Here is a 15,806-nt window from a genome sequence, read left to right as displayed (position 1 = left end):
TTGTTCCTAGAGAAATTGAGAAGGCCATTTATAAAATATAGATAGTTTCCAAGAGGTACAAAAAGTTTGAGTTTCACATATTTACCATGTTTAATATTATTTTTAGATGTTGATGGACCTTTATTTTATTCATCTATTTATATGCAGTGCTGAGAATCAAACCCAGTGCCTCACACATGCTAGGCAAGTGCTCTACCACTGAGCCACAACCCCAGCCCCTGTTACCATTTTTAATAAAGCAAATCAACTATCTATTTCAGAACACTAAAGATCTTCAAACTACGCTAAATATCTTGAGCATTCTTGTTGAGCTGGTTTCAGCTGGTAAGTTTTTGTTTCCTTGGTCTTATTTCTGTTTGTAAATAGTGATCTGCCATGTATCATATGTACTTTGAATTTCTTATACTCATACAGAAGGTATTCTAAGTATTGGGATTGGAAACTGAAATATCATACTCCTTTGCTGTTTTGTTTGGATATATTCAAATATCCCTCAAATTACCCCTGCAACATAAGTTTAGAGTTTTAAACTTAGAATTTTGGTATGACTCGTGTTCACTCTTTGTGGGCTACTTTCTAATTAGATAAACACAAAATATGATTTTGATAGTATTTGCTTGATTTTAGGAATCAGCACTTTAATATCTGCAATACTGACCAATTGTGATACATACTGGAGAAGATATGCTGTTAAAATATGCTGTTAAATTTTTTTTTTTTTTAAATTTAGGTGGAGGTCGAAGAGCAAGTTTCTTAGTCACCAAAGGTGGTTCACAAATATTGTTACAATTACTTACAAATGCCAGCAAAGATTCTCCCCCACATGAGGAGTTAATGGTGCAGATTCATTCTGTTCTTGCAAAGATTGGACCAAAAGGTAAGGGTTTCCCTTGTATTATTACTCAATCTAGAACCATCTTTGTATCATCAATTCTTTTTTTTTTACATTTATTTTTTTAGTTATAGTTGGACACAATATCTTTATTTTTTTTTTAATTTTTATGTGAGGCTGAGGATCGAACCCAGTGCCTCATGCATGCGAAGTGAGCACTCTTCCTCTGAGCCACAATCCCAGCCCCATATCATCAATTCTTTATACCTGAAGTTGCTTAGTTTTTTAAAAATCTGTTTTATTAGTGCATCATAGTTTTATGTAATTTTCAAGTTCATTTTGACATATTTATAAATGCATATAAAATAGTTTACCCCATTTCAGTCTCCTAACCTCCCTATCCCCTGACCTCCCCTCCCTCTGCCATCCCCTTTCTCTTGATACTCATATAGAGGGTATTTTGACTCTATTGGTTTTCTTTCTATTAATTTATTTTAATTGGTATATTGTAGTTATACATAAAAATGGAAATTATTGTGATATATTCATATAGGCACATAGTATAATCAGATCAATTTTAAACTGCGGTTTCTCCCCTTTTCCATTCCTCCTGCCTCCATCTTGATTCCTTCCTCTACTCCATTCTTCTCCCTTTTATTTTCATGAGATCTTCCCCTTTTAAAATTCTTTATTTCTCTCTAATTTCACGTTAGAGAAAACATTCAACCCTGGATTTTCTGAGTTTGGCTTATTTCATCTAACTTGATGTTCTCTAGTTTCATCCATTTACTAGCAAATGACATAATTTCATTCTTCTTTATGGCTGAGGATAATTCCAATGTGTGTATATATCACATTTTCTTCATCAGTCTATCTATTAAGGAACACGTAGGCTTTTTACAGTCAAACTAGTAATAGGCAAGAAATGAGGATCCAGAATTCATGGAGAATTCTATTGCATGTAGTAGTAAAAGAAAGACAAATACATCAGAATTATAAGTGTATCTTGGTGTGTTTGTGTGCCTACTTATGAATGTGTGTAAAAGATACACATACTGTGAGTATTGTTGAGGCTAGAAAGAGGGAGTTTGGATGGGGATGTTTTGAGGAACAGAGAGGTAAACAATCAGTGCTTTTCATTCATGTCATAATTTTATTGCATTGTTAGAATTCTCAGGGAACTTACAGAGACCAAAATAGACAAGAAAAATTATGAGACCAATTATTACAATAGTAGGTGTCAATTTAAAAAAATATAGATTGATAAAAATGGATGTAGACAAAGAAGGAAATCAATTTAGGTTAGGTTAACAGAGGAAGGTGTTGTTTGAATAAAGGCTAAATTTATAGTTGTATATCTGCACAAAGATTAAAATGACTCCCTTAACTCTTACAATTGTGCTTTAAGAGTTTTGGCATTGCTTTGTGGCTTGCATATGGGTATTAAATTTCAAGTGTCTGGTTAAAAATGCTTGTCCCTGGGTTCAAAACCCAGTACCTGCCCCCCACCCCCCAAAAAATTATGTGTATACATAGTTTATGCATTTGTGTGTATTTCAAGTATATCTTTGTGTATTGTGCAAATGTTTAAATAGAACTTTAAGCATGTGTTGCTCTTAAAGAACTAGGTGACTTTAATTCCTATGTATATTTGGGACATTAGGACTCAAATATATGTTAACAAATATGTTATTGGTATCTTTTTTTTAACCTGTATTTGAGTTTTAAGGACTCCCTTTTGGGATTTTTATGTGAAGTAAAAATGAAAAATAAAATAAGAAAACCTTGTTTATTGATGAATATTGTTGTTTCATGCATCATTTCTAATTATAACCAATTTATCTTTCTTATACTTTTTGTGAAAATTAAGTTATTATTATTTTTTTATACTGGGGTTTGAATTCAGGGGTTCTCAACCATTGAGCCATATTCCCAGCCCTATTTTGTATTTTATTTAGAGACAGGGTCTCACTGAGTAGCTTAGTGCCTTGCTTTTGCTGAGGCTGGCTTTGAACTCATGATCCTCCTGTCTCAACCTCCAGAGCTGCTGGGATTACAGGCATGTGCCATTGCACCTGGCTAAGTTAATGTCCCATTCAAGTTGAAGGTCTTCCTTATTTTCTCCTACATATTTTAAGTTTGCATTTTTCTTTATTTGTCTTAGTTTTTTTTCCCCTTTTTTTATTGGTTGTTCAAAACATTACAAAGCTCTTGACATATCATATTTCATACATTTGATTCAAGTGGGTTATGAACTCCCATTTTTACCCCGTATATAGATTGCTTGTCTTAGTTTTCTAATTTTATGTTATTCAGGGATTTGTACAGTCATTTCTTGAGTGATTTTCATTTTTTAATTTCTTGTAAAATGAGAGTAATATTCCTTTAACAATGTTTAATTCTTTTTGATTTAAAATTTCTGCTGCTGACAGCATATCTCTTTTTCTTGGACCTTCTTGCTTCTTTTGTTTAAATCTCAATATTATTAAATTCTTGTTTTAAAAATTTTTTAAATACTTTTTTAGTTGTTGATAGACGTTTATTTATTTATATATGGTGCTGAGAATTGAATCCAGTGCCTCACACATGCCAGGCGAGTGTTTAGTTATCGCTGAGCCACAGCCCCAGACCATGTGTCCTTTAAATTTTAAAAAATCTCTTTAGTCTCTTGATGAAAATACTAATTAAGAACAGTGCTTTCTAAACACAAGGTAATGATAAGAGTTAGAAATGTTAACTATCCTGATTTGGTCAGTATATAGTATATACTTGTATTTAAATATCATACTATAACCCATAAATATGTACAATTATGTGCTAATCAAAAATTTTAAAAATGTCAAGAGATAGAAATTTTAACCACCATGGTTTGATCATTACATATTGATGCATGTATTGAATTATTAGTGTGCCTCATAAATTTGTACCACTAAAAATAATAATAAAAAAGAACTTCTCTTTGTTTTTTATCTTGAGTTATATCCCTTAGACATTGATTTGATAGTATTATTTACATAAGCTATTCATTTTTCCCCTAATTTATATTCTTTCATAAGTAGGAAAAGGATACTGTCCATATTAAATTAGTAATATTGGTAATGGACATTTAGATTCTCTATACTTCCTCTTAACTATGTGATGGTATTCTGATAAACTTGTTGAATTAGACTGACTTGCTTGTATAGAGGGTCAGTTAGATTCTTTTTTTGACAACCTAAGTGTTGGGCTATTCCAGCCTCTGTTCTTTTGCCCTATCTTTTGCTTTCCCCTCACATTCTTTTAAGCATGCTTCAAAAGTATTTTAAAAATCATAGAGTATTTAAAAAATCATACAAGAAATGATTATAACTTTATAGGTCAACTTCATATTTGGTGATGTGAATTCATAATTTAAATTAAAAATGTCATTGCTTTATGACTTCATTTTATTCAAAAGTAAATGTGAATAACTTTTTTTTAAAACAGATAAAAAATTTGGAGTGAAAGCTAGAATTAATGGGGCTCTGAATATAACTCTGAGTTTGGTCAAACAGAATTTGCAGAATCATCGCTTGGTTCTACCTTGTCTTCAGCTTTTACGAGTATATTCTGCCAATTGTGAGTATTTCAGAGTGACTTTTAGTTAACTCAAGTGTTGTGAAGTTATACAAAATGAAAATCTTAAACTGCCTTAACTCTGCAGACCTCTCAAATTCATGGGAAAAAGAAGATTTAATATCTTCTCTTGTTTTTAGCTCTTTAAGTTTAATTCAACAGAAGTATTTTGGGTTAAGAAGGCAAGTTGACAAATCTTGAGAATTCTCACTTACCCCCTTAATTTGTAAAGGACCAGAGAGGGTGGTGAATAGGTTGCTGTGGGAAAAGTTGTGGAAAAATATGAGGGTATTGCAGCTTGAAAAACCATATACCTCTTGGGATTTTCACAGATGAGAAGAAAGCTGAAAGGAAAGTTGGGGTCACTTATCTTTTGTAGTAGGGAAGTGTCAGAACTGAAAAACCATAGTACTGGAGCCTCTGAAAAATATATTGAGGAGAGAGATTGACTCAGATAAAATGTTTCCCTAAGCACACATGCTCACTTAGGTATACATGCATTTCCTTTTTATTCTCTGACTGTGAAATTGGAGTGTTTAGTGAAAGAACCTAAATAGCCTATAACTCACAACCAAATAGCCTATAACTCACAATTTATTAGAATGTAATTAAGTAGCTATTTGTTTATGGTTTCTTTCATTCTCTCAACACTATGCTTTGTCAAGGCAGAGACTGTTTACTATTGTCTTTCAATCCCCATGTTGACCAAATTGATTGAAGAAACAAATAGAGCAACTGGAGTTTTTTTTTTTTTTTTTTTTTTTTCCTTTTCCTTTTGGGTACTGAGGATTGAACTCAGGGGTACTCATCCACTAAGCTACATCCCCAGCCCTATTTTGTATTTTATTTAGAGACAGGGTGTCACTGAGTTGCTTATCACTTTACTTTTGCTGAGGCTGGCTTTGAACTTGAGATCCTCCTGCCTCAGTCTTGTGAGCTGCTGGGATTACACGCGTGTGCTACTGCATCCAGCTGGAGTCTTTTTTTATAATATATATATTTTTTTGGTCTGTAATTTGTTTCAGAATTTCCTTGCAACTTCCCATAAAACAAAAGAGAAAAAAAAAAAAGAAAAAAGAACATCTTCCCTTAAGCATTTAATTAAGGTGGACTTAACTCAAAAGTGACTTGAGTTCACATTTATTAAACACTTTGTATATATTTTTGGCTATGTATCAGTAAGTGTACATATTTTCAGTTACTGAAGTTTTTAAATCATTTTGTATCTTTTTCTCTCCCTTTCAGCTGTGAATTCAGTATCTTTAGGGAAAAATGGAGTTGTGGAATTGATGTTCAAAATCATCGGACCATTTAGTAAGAAGAATTCAGGTCTTATGAAGTGAGTAAATGTTTTGAATGTAAACAGAGTTATATCCTTTGTTATTCTGGGCCTCATTATTTTGAAGTGTACAATGAAAAGGTTGAATTAAGTCATAATGTTTATAGAAATTTAGACTTTGAACAGTCTTAGTTTCTATAAGATGAAATAAGATAATTTATAGAGTATTCATTCATTCAGAAACATTTATTGAGTGCCTACTATATTCCTCACCCAATTTTGCAGTCTTTTAATGACTAGTTCCTTAATTCTCATGATAATCTGAATATTTCTTAAATTTATATATTTCTATTTCTTTCTCTTTTGTGTCTTTTTTGTGATATGTATATTAAGATATATTTTATTTATGTGTTGTGTATATTTTTATTCACTTATCCTTTTAACTTCAGAAAATGAAAGCAATTTGCAATTATTTGTTTATATTTAGTATTTTCCTAAGCCTAGAGGTCATTCTTTAAAAACTTTTTTATTATGTAATTTTTCAAACATACATAACAGAGTTTTTATTATTAGACTAATTAAATTAATTACATTAATTACTTATTGTGTTCAGCAGTTATAAACATTGTACCATTTTTGTTTTGTTTGTTTCTTCTCCATACTTTTTGTTTGTTTTTCCTGGGGTACTTTTAAGCAAATTCTAGATATTTTCTCTGGGATGATTTTCTCTGAATATTATTGTTTTTCTCTTAAATACTTAAGTGTATAATTCTAAAAGAAGACTTAAAAATAGCTATTAATACTCTAATGACATTCAACGAAATTATTAAATCCTTCATATAATCTGAAATCTAGCCTGTGTTCTTTAGTTATCTCAAAATTGCCCTTCCACAATTGGTTTGTTGGAATCAGAATCCAAACAAGATATACACATTATTACTTTTTGTATTTCTGAAGTTTCCAAGTTTATGCAAAAGTGGAGATAATAGTATAATGAACTCTGTGTGCACCTGTCACCAATTTCCACAGCAATTAATATCCTGCCATTTGTATTTCTGTTTTACTTTTTCTGCTTGTATTTTTTCCTGGAATATTTTAAAATAAATATCCACCATTACATTTCATCTGTAAATTCTTTAGTGTGATCATTATCAGATATAGACGTTTTTTGTGTCTCACCAAAATGTCATTTGTGTACCTACCAAAATTAATAATACTTTCTTTGTATCATCTCATATTTTCTGATTATCAAAGGAATGCTCTTTTTACAGTTGGCTTGTTCAAATCAAGGTCCAGACGAGGTCTCTGATTGACATGTCTCATAAACTTTTAAAATCAATAAAATTTCCCCCCCCATTTTTTGATTCTTTTTGTTGAAAGACTTGTGTGATATTTCTTTAGCATGTTCCACATTCTGGATTAGGGTGACTATGCTGGGGTCATTTAACAAACAGGTATGTTCCTTGCATTTTCTGTATACTGGCAGAGCTAGTAACTTGATCGTATTTACTTTGGTTTTAATCAAAATATTTCAGAAGTGGTGCAGGGTACTTTGTTTTGCATAATGTAAGGTAATTAGTTGGGGCAATCCATTCATTGGAATGTTCCCATATACTTGTCCCTTAATAATTTTTCACTTATGCATTACCTGGATCTGTTATTTTATTAGGGGTTATAAAACATTGATTTTCTAATTTTCTCATTTTTCCTATATTTATTTACTGCAAATCTCTTATAAAGGAGAGCTTGTCCACATGAACTATTTGGTTAAATTTTATTCTAAGACAAAGGGTTCAGGACATTTCTAGTGTTTTTTTTTTTTTGAAAAAACCATTTCTTAATAAAGCTTACCATATTTAAAAATATCTTGGATCCTTCTTTGCTCATAATAAATATTATTTGGTGGGGTGACTCAACATTACTTAGGCAAAGATTATACATAGTCCTGGAATATGTGATGAAATGTAACAAGACGAAATGTTTGTATCACAGTAAAAACCAATTTAGGATCAATGTAGTGTAGTAGTGACTTAAGAGTGGGCTCTGAGGGCAGGCAGACCTGGATTTTCATATAGCTCTCTCACTGGCTCCATGATATGATGTAAGTTACTTAACCTGTGTGTCCCCCTTTCTAGTCTGTGGAGTGGTAATAATATTAGTGCCTTTATTGTAAGGTGATTAGAATTTAATGAGATGATTCTGATAACTAGCGTAGTGCTTATATTAATGTAATATATTTTAAGTACGCAATGTAGTAATGTGGCTGAGAATGAGTCCTAGCTAATACTAAATATACATGTATTTGTATGTATGTTTGTGTGTATATATAGGAGCTACTGGGGGTTGAGTTGAACCCAGGGCTTCATACATGCTAGTCAAGCATTCTGCCTACCATTGAGCTACATCTTCAGCCCTGTTTTTAATTCACATATATTCCTTAATCTGTAAATAATTTCATTTTAAAAAAGAAAAACTAATTTTAACTTTTTCTTCTAAAAGAATAAACAATTTAGTGATCAAATATCTCCATCTTGATCTCTTTGTCATTTTTAGTAATTTGAGGGTCTCTTCCCTAATTAACTTAGAAAACTCAGTAATTTAGAGCTTTCTATAGTGGTTCTTCTCTGTTGAAACAGTACCCAACATAAATTGAGAGATTTACGTTGGAAGGGTGATGTTTTCCTTTAGGATTTCTTTCCTTTTTAATTTTAGGGTTCAGATTTAAAGCTGTTAATCCAAAATGAAGGTGTTAAGGAAGTTATTGTAACTCTGTGTTTTTTTTTTTTTTTTTTTTCCGTTTCTCCATGTTGATGGTCATTGTAAGGATTGATCCTCAAAGAAAAGTAGATTAACTTTAGTAACTGGATTTAAGCTTTTCTTCCTCCACTGCTCTTAAATGAATAAACCATAAACTATACTCTTCAAGTTATGTTTGGTTGTGTTGTTCTTTCCCAAAAAGACTGGGAAAATTTATGAGGAAGTATAAATTGTTGAAACTGAGAAACTTTTATCAATTTAACATAATATACACTACATTTCAACAAATTAATATTTTAAAATTCTTTGGTAACTTTTATAAATTCATGCTGGCTTATAAATGTCAGAATTTCAGAAACTTTTTTGTATTGAAGTTTAATATATTTAAAATATTTTTTTTGGTAAAAATTTAAAGATGAATTTTCACCAGGCTTCATAAGTTTTTGTTTTTTAATCTAATGGAACAGTTGAATAAGCTTGACGGGCTCTAGAGTCAGAAAAAACAGTTTATGTTTCAACTTGCCAGTGTTGAGGAATAAACATCAAAAATTACCATGTTATAAGAATGTTTTAGGATTAAAAACTATGAGAAATACTATTATTTGACTCAAGCATGTTGTAAACAACTGCCAGCCAACAGAAAGACTTTCTGAAAGTACTGTAATATTTTCATAGTTTTGAATAAAGAATTAGCTGTAGGTGGGAAAATCCTATGGGTTTATTGTAAGCAATTACATACAGCATAATGTTTTAGTTTCCTAGGGCTATTATATCAGAGTATCACAAACTTGGTGGCTTAAAACCACAGAAATTTGTTGCCTAATCATTTTAGGGGCGGTAAGTTCAAAAGAAAATTCTCAGAAGGGTCATGCTCCTTCTGAAACCTATAGGGGAGAATCTTTATTAACCTCTTGTTTTTTTTTTTTTTTTTTCTTTTTGTATTTGTTGTACTGGAGATTGAACCTGGGGGTTCTCTACTACTGAGCTACACATCTCAGTCCTTTTTACTTTATTTCGAGACAGGGGCTGTCTCAGTTGCCCAGTTCTCAAACTTGAGAACTCAGCCTCCCCAGTAGCTGGGATCACAGATGTGTGCCACCGCTCTCTGCTCTTCCTACCTTTTGATGATTTGTATTGATCTTTTGCATTCCTAGTAGGCAGTTGCAGCATTTCACTTTTTGCTGTCATCATTACATGCTGATGTTCTCTTCTTATGTATGTCTTCTCTCTTATTAGGACAGCATTAATGTTGTTTTAAAGGCCCACCTCCTCCAGTATGGTTTCATCTCCTCCAGTATAGCTTCATCTTAACTAATTCTGTCTTCAGTGATGGTGTTTTCAAATAAGTTCCACCCATAGTACTGACTAATTATTAGTTAATTGTAAATATTTAATGGTAGGTATTATTTCTGATCTTTCACTATGTTCTATGTTAGCTATGTTTCTTCTACATAGTTCCCTAAAATGTCTATCTCTTACTTTAGGTGGATTGGGATAGTCTGTGTTGTAAAACTGTTTGTAAAAAGACCGCTTATATTTACTGTAGAGAACACGTGTAATTCAGTGAGCCTGAAGACTTTTTAAATAGGATTAATCAGCAGATAGTTTAGTGCTTTGTGGAGTAAATGTTTTCTCTTTGACTTTTTTACCTTTTTTTAATGAAAGGAATTTATAACATATATTAATTAAAGTGCCATAGGAAGAGAGATTTACTTAATTCTCACATTAGATCTGATTGTTGGAAATACGTTTCTTACATATAATAAATTGTATATATTCATAGTATACAGTTGATAAGAATTGTCATATTTGGGGTTGACTAAGTCTTTAGGCTCAACAGGCAATGCTGAGGGCCCTTGATACTTTAGGGGCCCATGAAGATGTTTTAATTTCTTTGAAGTCATAAGAAAAAAAGTGGACTTTTATAAAGCAAATGATTTAATCTGTTATTACTAACACATTTTTATATCAACACAGTTTTAAAATATAAATTTTAAATATATATATAGTTTATGGTGGAAGGGTCCATGAAAGCAAAGAAGTGACTAGAGCCCATAAAAATCACGATGTTGTTTCAAATATAGCTAATCCCTTAAAGCTATCACCACAGTTGAAGATGTTCAAGATAATGATTATCCATTGCTCCTTAAAGCTTTACTGTTCCTCTAGGTAATTGCTCTCATGCTCCCTCCTCTTGGCCTGGGTTTAACCAGAGGATGTTTTCTGTCACTGAAGATTAATTTGCATGTTCAGGATTTTTGTATTCTTGATTTTTTTGGGGGGAGGATTGGCTTCTTTAATGCATCACAATTGTATTTACGTTTATATTGTTATATAACATTATTACTTGTGTAGTATTCATAGTTGTATGGATATATCATATATCATAATTTCTTTATGTATTTGCCTCTTGATAGATGTTTGAGTTATTCAGATTTTTGACTTAATAGCCATGAATGTTTATTCACAAAACTTTGTATGGCCTTTTTAAAAAAATTTTTTCTTTTGGGTAAATCCTTAGGTGTGAGAGTGTCTGGATCAAATGGTAGCAGGATAAACTGTTTTTCCTCAGTTGACATGTTAATTTTTTCTCTAGTTACTATCATGGTGTGCAGTGATAGTAAGTATTTTGATATTTTTGCACATTTATGTTAGTTCTAGGTCAGTTTCATTTGGTTTATTTTTCTTCGTCATGGGTTTTGATTCCCTTCTTTTTGCAAGCCTTATCATTTTGAAAGGGGGCCAGACATTGTGAATTTCACCTTTCTGGGTGCTGAGTGTTTTCACATTTTTGTAAATAGTCTTCAGGTTTGTTCTTGGATGCAGTTAAGTTTCACAGGAAGAGTTTGATCTTTTGCTAGGTGGGGAGTGAGTACTATTGAGTCTAGGACTGGTATTCTTCCCTAGTGAGGCAAACTGTTGAGTCTTATATCACGTATCCCACAAATTATGAGAGCTTCCAGTCTGGTTATGGGCATAGATACTGTTCCAGCCCTGTGTGAATATTAGACACTGTTCTCCAGTCTTTTGGGATGGCCTTTTCCCCAGCTTTGTGGTTAATTCACACACATATACTGATCTTGTTGGTTTCTAATATTCTAATATTTCTAATATATTCTAATATTTCTAAGATTTCTAAGATTTCAAACAGAAATCTCTGGACTTCTCTTTCTGTTCAAGTTTTTTTTCCCCCATGATCTACCCTGTGTACTGATTTAGTCTTCTGAGCTATGACTTTCGAATGTGGTGAGCTGGGGCAATTGTAGGACCTACCTCTTGTTTTTAATCCTGTATGGATTTCTGTCCTTCATTGCTTGATGCTTGATATATTTTAAATAGTTCTTCTATTCTGTCCTTTTTAAAAAAGTCACATCTCAGATGAGAGGATAGATTTGGCTCCTGTTATTCCATTTTATCTGGGATTAAAAGTTCAAGCTGTATTTTAAAAAATATTTTTTAGTTATACATGGACACAGTATCTTTATTCTGTTTATTTACTTTTATGTGGTGCTGAGGATCCAACCCAGTGCCTCACAGATGGGGGGCAAGTGTTCTACTGCTGAGCCACACCCTGTCTTCTTTTTTTTAAAATGATAATTATCAACACATATTAATCATATAAATTAATAGGTTTCATGGTAGTATTTCTACATGTGTATATATTATGTGTTAATCATGTCCATCCACTCTTCCCTGTGGACCCTTCACAGTTTCTAATAATTCCCCTATCTTTTTAAAATTTTCATGTTGTCTCTATCTCTCATTGTTTCTACATATGAGAGAAAACATACAGTACTTATCTATGTTTGGATTATTTTGCTAAACATATTGTCCTCTGGTTCTATCCATTTTTCTGGGAATGATAGGATTTCATTCTTCTTCATGAGTTAATAATACTCCGTTGTGTATACATACCATATTTTCTTTATCCATTCATCTGTTGATAGGCAAGGCACCTTGGCTTTATATCTCACCTGTTGTGAGGAGTGCTGCAAGAAACATGGGTATGGAGGTATCTCTTTTTGTATGCTGACCTTATTTCCTTTAGATGTAATACCCAGGAGTGTTATAGCTGAATCATAGTGGGTTTTTTGTTGTTGTGGTTGTTTTTTGTTTTTTATGAACCTCTGTACTGTTTTACTTGGTGGCCATACTAGTTTAATTCTCACCAACAGTGTGTAAGATTTTATTTTTTCCTATATCCTTGCTAGTTTTTTTTTTTTTTCTTTTGGTAATAGCCTCTCTGATTGGAATGAGATGGAATCTTATTGTATTTTTGATTTGCATTTTCCTGATGGCTAATTATATTGAACATTTTTTCATTTATTTATTGGCCATTTATATTTCTTCTTTGAGAAGTGTCCAGATTGCCATTTTTTTTATTAGATTGCTTGTTTTTTATTGTTGGTCACTTTTTGTGTATTAAAATATATTTTGGATATTCATTCTTTGTCAGAAAAATAGCTGTCAGATTTTCTCCCAGACTGTAGGTGTCTTTTCACTGTGTTGACTGTTCCTTAGCTATGTAAAAGCTTTTTAACTTGATGGAATCCCATTCGCCTTCTCTTTTTATCTTGTGCTTTTGGAATTGTATTCAGGAAATTATTGCCTGTGCTAGTATCTTGAATTATTTTTGCTATGTTTTTCTCTAGTAGAGTTTTAAGTCCCACACTAAGGTCTTTGATCTACTTTGAGTTGATTTTTGAACAAGGTGAGAGATATGGATCATGTTTCAGCTACATGGAGATATCCAGTTTTCCTGCACTATTCATGAAGCTGTCTTTTCTTCAGTAGTCTGATTTTGGCACCTTTCTGAAGAATCAGTTAGCTAAAGATGTGTGGATTAATTTCTGGGCATTCTGTTTTGTTCCGTTGGCCTGTGGATCTGATTTTATGCCAGTTTTGTTGTTATGGCTCTGAAGTATGCCTTGAAATCAGTTTGTCACCCTTCACTATGATGTTGGAGAGTGGGGTATTGAAGTCCCTGTTACTGTATTGAGTGGGGCCTTTCTCTTTCTTTATTTCTAGTAGTATTTGTTTATAATATTGGGCTCTTAAACATTTAGTACATATAGATTTTAGTTTTTATATCTCAATCATCACATTTATAGACCTTTTTTCCTGTGTGGTCTGTCCTGTGATTATGAAGTTCTGATATATGAAAAAAATTTCTTATCACACTTGTCACATTTGTAGGGCTTCTCAGCTATGTGGTTTTTCTGATGCATTTGGTTCTGTTCTCTCAGAAAAATTCCCTACACACAAAGCACTTGGAGGTCATTTTCCTATTTGGTATCATGATTTGGAGGGATAATTTCCTTGCAACCACTATAATTAGAGGATTCATAATATCTTATTTGGCCATTTTGGCAATCTATTTCATTCTTCCTCTAATGGACAAGTTTAAGGTCCAAACAAGAAACTTTGCTGCTTATCAGTCTATAGAAGGTTTCTTCACGGATAATATTCTTCAATCAGTGTTATTATTGTTTATAAAGTGACATTTACTTTCACATAAATTCCATAACTTTAATATAGAACTTTTTTTTAGATTCTGATTGTCAACATTTCAGAGGGCTATCAACGTGCAAGCCTTTGTGTTTTTAAGTCCCTGGAATCTTCTTCTTGCAGAGTAATCTTGTACTTCTCACTTCTACAAAAAGGACTGCACAGTGTGTCCCCAGTCTTTGAAGGCGAGATGGCACTGATTCGTTGTGAACCTGCACAGCTTCCCCTTGAGTCAGAATGTCATTCTGTCTTCTACACAACTGACAGGAAGCCTTTCTAGCAAGTATGCTCTTTGTTTGGCTCCAGGTATGGCAAGGTATGCCTCTGGGAATCCCCCAGAGGTAGCACGCCAGTCTTCTTTTGATTGTGAAGAAGCAGTTCTTTTGTCTTCCAGATTGATGTGTCTCTTGGATTTGCAGGTTACAGTAACAGGAGTCAAAATCCACAAATCATTCCAGAAGAGGCAGAGGCAGGGTCAAGAGTGGCTGCAGGGCTGCAGAAGCCTTAGGACTCTGTGTGAAGCCTTAGCCCTTCTTGTGGTCAAGCAATGGAGGTGTCCAGTGGCAGCAGCCTTCTATGCTGGGTGATGAGTCTTCCTCATCACCTGAATAGGTAGCCACTGCCAAGACAGAAGGTGCTCCCTCAGTGCCCTGGCTTGCCCTGGTAGGGCCATAGCCTAGCCAACCATGATCATTACTGCCCTGTGTATGGGCCTTGGGCCCTTACCGTGGCCCCCAGGAGACTGTGTGAATCTGGGAAGCTGCCTGAAGGACCACAGGTGAGGTGGGTTGGAGGTGTGTGGAGTCCAGCTTGTTCACTTTGTGGGTCAGGTTGCCTTCTTAAAGGGAGGCCTTTCTGATTTTGTAATTCCTTTCTCAATAAATACCCATATTATTCAATTTCCATACCATTAAGTTTTTGTTTGGCTCTAGGCATGTCATATTTTAATTTTTTTATTTTCCGTGTTCATTGTCAATTCTGTAGACCAGAACTGTTTGAAGAATTAAAGTACCTACAATGCTATCTGGCATTTTTCAGGTTTTACTGAATGTCATTTTCTTTTCCATTTTAGTTTTTATAAAGAACAGGTTGATTTCGAAGATCTATTTAGTTCTATATTTAATTTTGACCCATTTTAACATCACTCTCCATCCTTATTCTGATAGTTTTAAACACTCTTTTGTGCATTTTATTGCACAACTATGAAAATATGACAACTCCTTACTGATGATTTGTTCAATGCAATGAAAATTCAACACATAATTTCATTACGTTCATTTACTTTTAACTCACCATTACCAACATTTCACATTGTTTTGAGAAAATTATAGGTATGAATTTATGATATTTTAAAAGATTTTTACTTTATTTATAATAATATTCACAGAGTAAAAACAAAGGTTCACGTTTGCTTTATTTGTGTCAAACTAAAGTGTAACTATTAAGAACTTCCTCTTACTGGTCTTTTGCTGAGTATTTACTTGGTTTGTAGTCATGGATGATTGTTTTAGGTATTACTGTGATCCAATGTCCATCTTAAATCTTCTGATTCATTAGCTCTTTACCTTTTCCTGCATTTGGTCATGCTGCCTCTATTTTGTCACTAATGTATGCAACTTTTACTTTATTGCCTCGTTTTTGGTTTTAATCTCCTGAGTAGTTTTTTCATAGCTGCATATTTTATTACATTATGTAGATTGTAAAATTACCTGTTGAAGAGATGAGCTTGTTTTTAAATTTTATACCCATGAAGAACTTGGTACTGTGGGTGTCTAGTAGGCATTCAACAAATGCTTAATTGTGAGTGAAATGCTTAGTTAAGTTTGATAGCATACA

At 33.0% G+C, this 15,806-nt stretch overlaps 1 protein-coding gene across 7 annotated transcripts in view; it reads left to right on the top strand.

Annotated features, from left to right (window-relative positions):
* Agtpbp1 (ATP/GTP binding carboxypeptidase 1) overlaps positions 1-15,806 on the top strand; it is a 207,684-nt gene that overhangs the window by 58,039 nt on the left and 133,839 nt on the right. For 6 of the 7 annotated variants that reach the window (XR_013090371.1, XR_013090370.1, XM_076846133.1 and 3 more), the window contains exons 5-8: positions 261-324; positions 731-877; positions 4,298-4,429; positions 5,672-5,765. Coding sequence is in view for 5 of the 7 variants with exons in the window: in XM_076846133.1 (XP_076702248.1) it covers positions 261-324; positions 731-877; positions 4,298-4,429; positions 5,672-5,765 (437 nt within the window). In the remaining 2 variants the exon portion in view is untranslated. The remainder of the gene's footprint in view (positions 1-260; positions 325-730; positions 878-4,297; positions 4,430-5,671; positions 5,766-15,806) is intronic. The other variant, XM_076846134.1, reaches the window with a different exon arrangement.

The sequence above is a fragment of the Callospermophilus lateralis genome, chromosome 2 (assembly GCF_048772815.1).
Source record: "Callospermophilus lateralis isolate mCalLat2 chromosome 2, mCalLat2.hap1, whole genome shotgun sequence".
NCBI classification, from domain to species: Eukaryota; Metazoa; Chordata; class Mammalia; order Rodentia; family Sciuridae; genus Callospermophilus; species Callospermophilus lateralis.
This window is presented reverse-complemented; position numbering and strand designations above follow the sequence as displayed.